The 10013-nt window shown below is 43.0% G+C and overlaps 1 protein-coding gene across 1 annotated transcript; it reads right to left on the bottom strand.

The window, feature by feature from the left end:
* Nucleotides 1–1227: 1227 nt before the first annotated feature.
* LOC112902321 (protein krasavietz-like) lies at nt 1228–8148 on the bottom strand. The gene is made up of 8 exons (XM_025971342.1): nt 7960–8148; nt 6961–6984; nt 5497–5602; nt 5115–5183; nt 3473–3969; nt 3059–3320; nt 1938–2146; nt 1228–1550 (listed from the first exon to the last, which is right to left on the bottom strand). Exons 1-8 carry the CDS (start codon nt 7962–7964, stop codon nt 1484–1486), a joined length of 1239 nt encoding a protein of 412 aa, XP_025827127.1. The 5' UTR covers nt 7965–8148; the 3' UTR covers nt 1228–1483.
* Nucleotides 8149–10013: the final 1865 nt, after the last annotated feature.

Raw genomic sequence — 10013 nt, 5'->3', positions numbered from 1 at the left:
CTGGATAGCAGGCCACAGGGTGGAGTACTTCCCTAGGCGTGGAGTACTCCCCTAGGCATTGCAATGTGCGTAGCTTCTGCAGGAGAAGAAAGTTATAAAGGATGACAAACGGATCCTAGGTCTAATAGTTAACAGCGTTAAAAATTTCATCCATCTAAATAAGCCTATCCCTCATATACAATCCAATTGATTCCCAAATCATATACACACTTGGCGATTTCATCCATCCCAAATAACAGGGATCACAACGGACGCGCATATGTCGCCATCGGACGGTGGCCCTACACCCCCCCTTCCTTTTCTTTCTTTCTCTTTCTTCCTCATTTGCTTTCTTCTTCCTTCATCATTCCTCTTCCTGGTTCCTCCACCATTCTTCTTCTTCTTCTTCGACCCACGCCACCGCCCCATGGCCCACCTCCCCAATGGCTGCGACGCCGCTCCCACCCGCCACTTCCACCACCCATGGCCAGCGCCGACCTCGCCGCCGGCCTCGCCACCCACCAACCACCCCACGCCACCTCCGTCCGACCTTCCAACAACTCCGACGTGCGGTGCAGCCCCGCCCCCACCGCTAGCGCAAGCCACCGGTTGTCCTGCACTGTCCCGGCCGGCGACACCCTTGCCGCCCAGCAACCCGCCACCACCATCCGACCGCTGCCACCCCAAACCTCCTTCTAGATCCGCAGGGCACGGATGAATTCCAGCAACCCCGAAACCTGAAAACTCTAACCCCTTCTTCCCCTCCGACGGGAGTGATGGCTATTGTTCTCGTTCGCTGTTACCAGAAGCAGTGAACGTTCGTTTTCTAAGGATTTGCCAAATAGCCCCATCCCTCAAATCCAATCCAATTGATTCCCAAATCATATCCCTCAAATCCAATCCAATTGATTCCCAAATCATACACACGCTTGGCGACCGCAGCAACACCATTTCTCAAATGAGAAACTGTTTCTTCATTTTGTTTCCTCCCACTTTATTAACTTCCTTAGTCACATTAGCTTTTTACTTAAGTAGCAACTCCTTAGTCACATCAGCTTAATTACTTAAATAGCATCATATTTAATTTATATAGAAACCGAGGTAAAAGGTTGGAACTACCCTTTATACATGTGCTTTGTGGTATACATGTTCCCGCATTAAAAAGGCTCTAAGTAGAGAGCTCGTCAAATATACCTAAACTTGTTTGGGCTTGTTTCGAGTTCAGTAAAAAGAAAACAACAGAGCGCATTTGACAAAATCCTCGCAAAGTCATTTTAGCAATGATAGCAACCGTTTCACAAAATCCTCGCAAAGTCAACAGCGACTGTATTTGCATCATATTATAGCATCCAGCAGAAGAGAGCCAGGCGGCACAACATGAGAAAATAAAACTATCCGCCTTGTAACAAGCAGGAAAGAACAACTTCCTCCACAAACTTCAAACCATAGAAATATTGGGAAATACTTCAGGCAGATCTGGCCAGCCTCGAGTAGGCACAAACACTTATTCTTCTTCCTCCGCCTCCTCTAGCCATTTGACAAATGGCTCCAGAGCTTTAACGAAAGATTGCCTGCCATTTCAATAAGATCATTAGCAACTACTCCCTCCGTCCTGTAATATAAGGCATTGTAGCAATTTTAAGACAAGGGAGCGAACAAAAGATGCATGTACCCTTCGAAAGCTCTTGGTTGTTCCTAAGATTAAGCAGGGAGGAAGGAATAGAAAAGGTAAGTATGCAACTAAAAACCAAGGAAAATTAAATAATTTCCTTTAATACTTATCCAACAGTCCTAGGATGCCTTACATTTGGGTACAAATTTTGAACCCTCTAATGCCTTACATTTCAGAACTGAGGGAGAAATTATGAACCAAAAAGGGTCATTTATTAGTCATGGAAAGGAAAAGAACTTGATCAAGTATCAAACATATAAAGGGTAACCAGTAGAGTTAAATTTACCTGCCCTTCGGGTTTGAACCTTTACGGAACCAAAGAAGGATAGTATCTTCAGCTAGGACATCTTGGTCATATAGTGTCCTTATGATCTCAGGAAACAGCTTCATCAGCTTAGCATCCTCATAACATTGTGTCTGAACTTTGTATATGAGTTCCAGTTCTAGTCTGCCACTTGTGCAAAAGGCATTCAAAAGCTCAGCCCAAGCTTTCACCTGTAAACGCAAGTGAAGGAAAACAAATACTTTAGTGCATTTGGATATTTTGCATCAAAGCTTCAAGAAAGAATTGGAAGGTGACTGATCACATGAACTATCAAGTACAATAGCTACAGATAAAGTGTCTCGAACTATGGAAATTAGCCATTCAGAAGTAAGTTATCCTCTTGAACAAAACGTGGAGTACAATGCTAAGGATAAAATTAACTTGACTCAGAATTTATGAGTTCTTAGTGTTAAATCTCATTTTGAAGATATAACTCTACATACAACATGCTTCAATTTTGTATGACAGAAATTGATTTAAACTGAAACAGGACATCACTACTATCATGATTACATTCCTAATCTAGAAACACCATATTGAGTAATGCTATAAGGGTATAAATTTAATCTGAACATAGTGGAAAAATGTGATATATCAAATCCTGCAAGGATATGCATTATAAAAGGGTGAAATTCAATGCTGTGGCATATAAAATAGTCCCTTCAATCCTAAAAAGAATGCAATTATGGATATGCATGGACTAATATGTGTCCAGGTGCATCCAGAATTGCAATATTTTTGGGACAGGGAGTACACTCAAATATCACAGAATTGACGAAGAGATGATACGCTGCCAAAACAAGATTACTAAGTACATCAAACCAGTATACAATTTGCAGTATAGCATATTCAGAAAACAAGTAAAGTGTACTTAGATTCTTAGACATGCATGCATGCCCTGGGTCCCTGAACTAGAACTACAAAATTTGCAGTCAAAGTGGTTGCTGAAATAAAAGTAAAGCCATCAGGGGCTTACCCTATATTGGGTTTGGAATAAATGTACTTGTACACATTTAGCGACTTAAATCTACAGTTTCCAAAGCGACAATCTTCTAATGAAACAAAAGGTTTAACACGGATACCTGCCGAAGCGCTGAATTAGAATTCTGCTGCTGGTTCTTTCCAGACCACTGAACAGCCTCCATAAGCACATCCCACAGCATGCGGATAACCTCTATATCAGGAAATTTGGCATCTTTAACTTGTTGCTTGACAGTCTCGATCACTTCAGATATTTCAGCCTCATCATTGATCATGGTAGTAAGTGTTGTCTTTATCTCCTTAAGTTTAACTTCAAACATTTTCTTTTCATTATACTCAACAAGGCTAGTCAAACCTTCTTTGCTGAGTCATGCACAAAGAAAAATATTAGCACATAACAAAATAAGACAAGATCGTAGTCCTAAAAATGCTGGGCAAATGAATAATGGAACTGAAACCAAATGCACTACAAAGTACTATGCTTCAGACAAACATCAAAGTCTGGAAAACCTTACGTGAAATGCTCGGATAAAGCCTCAGAGGACCTCTTGGCTGATGGAAAGAAGTCCAGCAGATTGTCCTCCATTTTGCCTTTCTTCAAAAGTCCAATTAGATCATCCAAACTGTTTTCCTTCAGATATACCTTGAAAAACTCGGTGATGAACGAAAGTACTATCCCTTTGGCAACAAGATTATCCTTGAGCAGAGGCTGGAATACAGTCTCAGGAGGAAGCCCTGATAGCTTCTGAGAAAATGCAAGGGCTGTGAATATGGCAAGTTTCTTCCTCTCATTTTCCTCAAAGAACTCCAGCGATTGGAGGAATTTGCGCATGACATTTTCAAGATTCTTAATTAAGAAAGGCCTCCTGCGTAATGTTTTCTGAATATAGAGTACAGAAGGTAAAATTGCTTCACGCTGTGCTGCACAATCTAGCACCGAATAAGGGTGGCGGTCTCCTTCTTCTTCAGGTTTTATTGTGCCAGGCTGAGTTCGCCCTCCAACAAAAACAACCTGCATTTTTGCAAACATTATAGCAATTTATCACTAGTTTTAAATTAATAAATGAAACCCAGTTAAGGAGTTATATCATCATACAAGAACTGCAATTGTAAATCCAATACATACCTCAAACGCAAAAAAGGGAAGGAAAAAGTGTATTTTCCATCCCTCAAATATTGTAAAAGTGTGACATTCATCCCTCATGTTTCTTTTGATGCAAATCAACCCCTTAACTAACTAAACCGGTGCATTTATCATCCCCATCTTAGTTTAACAATGATTTAGTATCCTATAATATTAGTTTAGGTCATATAATTATCTTACTAATCATTACTTAGCCATGTCTAATGTTGAATTAATCGTTATAATAGTTCGGTGCAAATCGATTCCGTTAATTTTTTTCTGATAAAATTTTTATGGGTACCTAATTTGGAGGGTTTATAGAATTTTTTGAGGTTTTATATCTTCAGCTCAGCATATTATATTGCTAAGCAGGGATTAGTTAGATGATTGCGTGACATAAACAGCCATTAGATGGCACTAAACCATTGTTAAACTAAGGTGGGGATGATAAATACACTGTTTTACTAAGTTAAGGGTTTGGTTTGCACCAAATGAAATGTGAGGGATGAATGTCACACTTTTGTAATATTTGAGGGATGAAAACTACACTTTTTCCAAAAGGGAAATAAAATGAACAAAACCAGAGCACCCAACTACAACTTCGAACAGCCAGCACAAAATTTCTTTCAGACACCATACATCTCACAATGCTATATTGGTGTACCTCCAAAATATATTTACAAGGCATTGCACAGAAAAAATATATAAAAAAGCAGCACAAGACAGACTATGCAAAAAATTATTCAGATAGTCTTTAATGTGCATGAGGCAACATGCCCCTTGTTGGCGGCATCAATTCCCAATCCATTTTCGAATAACACATGCACCAGGATGCTAATTTTAACATGCAGACACATACCTTTCCAATGCCAAAGTTAAATGCAAGCGAAATTCCATCAGAAGGAGACAAATTTAAAAGTTCATGAAAACTCGCAAATTACAACAAGAACTTGAAGAAAACTAAAACAATTGCATATTCACAAAGAATTATGTCCAAAATAAACATGAGAATTTCTGGGTATAGCTGACCATACCTCAAAAAAGGTGTCACCATAACGTGAGAAGTTGAGATCAGAGGACTCGATACTTTTGGCGACAAGTTCCTGTCAGTGAAGTGGTTTGAGTGAGAATTAAATGAATCGAGGTAATAATAAAACATCAAACCGACTTATGTCGGTTTTACTTTCTGATTTAGCTGTTACTATCATATGAAAGCTACATTAGTCTAATTTAATAAGAAATAAGATATGCCAATAGCTCATCAAATATGTTGTGTGCAACATAAAAATGTTGACACTGAGCAAACCCTCAAGAGAGAACAGTTGAAACTTCAAGAATGATTCATAAAATTTAGCCGCTGATCTCTCATTGATTGAAACAATATATGAGACATGGTACACCCAAAGAAGGCCTAACCAGATCACCAGCATTATCAACATAAATCTGGACAATTGCATCAGAGAATGATGCAGGGTCCAATGGAGCTGCGATATTCCGCTTGCGGGTCTTAATCCGCGTGCCTCTGCAATAATTGCCCAAAAAAAGAAGTTAAGTTGCATGACCATGCCTCTGTACTACATGATTGTTCTGTGTTATGAGTAACAAAAACCCAAAAGGGCTGGCAATTATGATAAGAAAACCATGCAAGTATAATAGAAGAACAAACACCATGGTAGGCAATGATGGTAGGATAGAGATCAAACCCAGCAAGATTAGCCAAAAAAGTAGATAAATAGTGAAGAGAGTTACAGTGTTACACTAAACATAATGATAGTAACAAACTAAGAATGATACCATGAAAGATGAAATTGACAGATAAATTTTGTCTGTATTAAGAAACTTTGCAAGTTACACCCAAAAAGTTGCAATAGACCAAATCCCAACACAGCAAAAGGGAGGACCACATGTAAATCAGGGATATAGCTCAAAAGGAACCAAACAAAAAAACTTGAAGATGTAACAGCATTACTCTCAGATGTTGCAAGTGCTTCTTGCAACATATCATTCATCAATATAACAACATAATCAAAACATTAACCAAAAAACAAATCAAAAGTAAAGGGAAAAGTTATCTGCCACTTGAGTATTTCTGCGTTCTCCTGCACTAGATTTCTCCCATCACCTTCCTGCTTCAATTCCAGCGAACTCCGACTCCATCTGCTTCTTCTCCGGCGAGATCAAGTTCATCTCCAGTAAGATTAGGGTCTTAGGGCAGGAGGGGTTGTCGAGGGTCCTCTACTGTTGCTCAGGTCTAGGTGCAGGCTGGTTGGGCGGTGTGCTCGGGCAGGGGCGATGACGACAACCATGGTGATGGAGGGAGGCGGTGGCAGGAAGGGCAAGGAGGCAGCTGCTGCAAACAGGGGCTAGGGTCTCACGGAGCGCTGCCCCGGCATGCTGGCGCAGTGCTCCGGCAAGACCATAGCCCACCACGGCAAGGCAGCAGCAGGTCTGGGTGGTAACGGGGCTGGCGAGCTCAGCAATGGAGGTTGAAGAAGGTTTGTAAGCCACGATCGCTATTGTGCGTCCACAAAACTCGAGTATCAGGGACTACAAAAATAGTCAAGTGCATTGTAGATAGTCCCAAAGCAAATTACAGAGATCGCTCCTTTAACTACAACCACACAGCAAAATCCAGAATCTAATTCATACATACATTATAAGTATCATTTCTAGATAGAAAGCAATAAAGAGCATGCCAACTCCGTTAGAAGGGTTGAAAGAAATAAATGCACAAAGTAGGGCAATCAGTTGGACAATCACTGACTCATGGGAATATTTGATCAAGCATCAAATATTTCATAAGTACAACTTATTTAATACTAAAATGATGATTGTAGGCACACTTCAGTAAGAGTAAGCACAGATGTCTTGATGTCTTACCCAAGGGTGGGCTTCTCCTTTGAGCTGCAGAGGAAAGAAGAGGACATAAGTTAAAACATGTACCACGAACAGCCCAAATGAAAAGTCCATACCACAATCAAATAAAATCATAATAGCTAATGAAATGCATACCTAAAGAGATGTGCAACTGTTATCGGAACTTTTCCAAATCCATTATCGACTCATAAGATTTAACAAACAAGTTCATCAAAAAATCATGCATTCATTTATTTTCTTTGGCTAAGACTAATCACTGAAAGAAATTCTCATAATAAAACTGACACATATACTCCAAATTGAACTGAAAGAAACTCTCTCATAACAAAACTAACACATATATTCCCAATTCAACATTCAACATCATAAGGAAGAAATTTGAGGCTACTTTTTAACAAGGCCTTCAAGATTTGCAAGTACTAAGCGGACCACTAAACCATAAAAATTTAGAAGATCTAGCAAGTAGCAATATCAATGGAGAACAACTAATGCACAATGAACTTTAACCCATGCAGCAACGACCAAATTGACAATTGCTAAAGAATTAGGGAACCTACGACACAACCAGCATAGCAGAAACTTTACCGGCAGCTCAAACCCCTACCACCAAGGCCCCAAATTCTCCCAAACAAAGAGATCAAGCCATCAGAACCACCTACAACATCGAAACAAATCTATTTGCCCGTTTCAACAGCTACTAATACACATCTAATCGTCCACCCTACACTGCGGCGGACTAAACCAAGAAACATCACATCGAACCTAGCCGCCAATCATCAGCTGAATAACACAATTGACCTGACACCTAATCCACTCGAAAACCCTAACCTCCATCCAATCCACCACCCAACAACAGAATCTATCATCACGTAATCAAACGAAGATGACTACAGCAGAAACATCGCCAACCGATCCAACGGGGAGCTGCCGCCGTCGAGCTCTACAGATCCGCTAGGCACGGCGCTACGAGAAGCAAAAGTAAGAGATCCAGGCAATCCGTACCTCATAAACAACGATCTGGCACGTAGCGGAAGCCGGGGGCGCTGGGGGCTTCTTCCGGGAGGAGGTCGGTGCGTGCGGCCGCCGCGGCGAGAAAGGGGGGAGGCGGCGGCTAAAAACCTAGCTCTAGGTGCGGTATGACGGGGCGAAGCGGTGGCTCGGTGGAGAGGAGAAAAGATGGGGAATCAATAAAGAGCAGGGTGAGGGAGAAGAACGAGTGGTCGGGATCGGCCGGGAGTTCCGTGAGGGCTCGCGTATATGGGTAACTTGGTTGCGGGCTCCGACGTGAGGCCGATTTACCCATGGCCCTTGGGTTGGGCCGTGTGCCACTCCCACGGGCCGGTTCCGAGAAATTCGATTAATTTTGTTTAGGTTCCATTTGGATGTCGGCATTGGAGTGTTTGGTATTGAATTATATCTAATATCAAATTAGTCTAGGTATTGAAATGGATTAATACTAAAATGATTATTTGGATGTAGATAAAATTAAATTAGAGGCAAATACCAAATCGTGTTTGGATGCGCATTCTGTAAATTTGGAAATCCACCCATCTTCATCGTCGGGGCGTGGAGAAGTAGGAGCGAAGCGCGTGCGGTGGCTTCAGGCTGCAGCGTAGGGAATATTGGGGGCGAGCATAGCGGCTGCAGCAGAGGAGGAAGCGGTGGCGGCAGAGGAGGAAGCAGCGTAGGTGAGCAGAGCGGCGGCAGAGGCAACGGCACGTGGCCGAGGGGCGCGGCGGAGGAAGCGCCGCGGGGCGAAGAGACCGGCGTGGCAGAGCAGAGCGGCGTGGGGCATGGATGGAGTGAGGGGGCAGAGCTAAGCGGCAAGGGAGCGGCGGGGCGGAGTGGAGCGAGGCGCGGAGGGGCGGCACGACGGGGCGGAGGGGAGCGGAGCGGGGCGCGAAGGGGTGGCATGGCGCAGCGGAGTAGTGCGGCGAAGCGGAGCGTCGTGACGAAGGGAGCAGTGCGGGGGAGATGAGCGACGGCGGAGGGAGCAGCATGAGGAGATGAGCGGCGGTAGAGAGAGCGATGTGGGGGAGATGAGCGGCGGCGGAAGGAGGTGAGCGGCGTGCGGGAGGGAACGGCGCGGGAAAGGAGGGGTCAGGTGAATGCAATCGAATACAGAGCTATAGAGGTTGGAATCGTGGGAGGTGGAGCAACAACGTGGTGAATATCGCTTGGTATTGGAGAAAGATTCCAATACCAACTCCGAGAATATCCAAAAAGCTGCTATTAGGTGCACTTTATACCAATTCCAAATTCTAGCCTCCAATATCTGCATCCAAACACTATCTTACATAATTTCTATTTGTCTCTTGAGTATCTTCTATCTACTTTCCACCCAGATTTGCATGCCTAGAGGTTGTTCGCTCACCAGGTGAGCGAGCGGCCGGGCGCGGGTTCGATTCCTGGGAATTGCAACTCGCGTGCCTCACTCGGGTATAGTGCAGTAACGCACAACACCTTGAATAATTTCCGTTGCCTCTCACGCATGGAGCTACAAAGGGGAGCTTTGGGGGTTTTCGGTGATCTCTAGAAGGACGTGGTCTTCATATATGTGTGTAGTTGTAGGTCTGGTTGTACACGTGTGGTGTGAGTGTGGTGTGCATGTATAGGATGGTGCGTGCGATGCATGTATGAATAGCTGCTACAGCTGTACCTAGATGAGTGGGTAAAAAAAAAGATTTGCATGCCTAGGACCCCTAAGATTTGTACGGGTTTTTCTTGTCAGATTTTTTGGTATCTGTCCGTGTTTTAGCCGTTAACTTTCCGAGTGATACCCCGAGGTGGTAGATTTGTAAGTAGGGTGTCATCGAGGTCAGGATTTGATGATGCACATAATACAAGGTTTAGATAGATTCAAACGCTGAATAGCGTAATACCATACATCCTATTTGGTGGTTTGTATTGCATGAGATTGTGATGTTCTGGAGGGGGTCCTTGCCTGGCCATATATGCTCGAGGTTGGGTTACAAGTTGTGTATTTTGAGTATTCCTAGCCGGATACGACCTAAGGAGTCCGACTCTAGTTATACCGAGTATTTTCCTTCTATTCC

Source organism: Panicum hallii, chromosome 8, assembly GCF_002211085.1.
Source record: "Panicum hallii strain FIL2 chromosome 8, PHallii_v3.1, whole genome shotgun sequence".
Classification (NCBI taxonomy): Eukaryota; Viridiplantae; Streptophyta; class Magnoliopsida; order Poales; family Poaceae; genus Panicum; species Panicum hallii.
The sequence above is the reverse complement of the archived record's forward strand: the minus strand, read 5'-3'. Positions and strand labels throughout refer to the sequence as shown.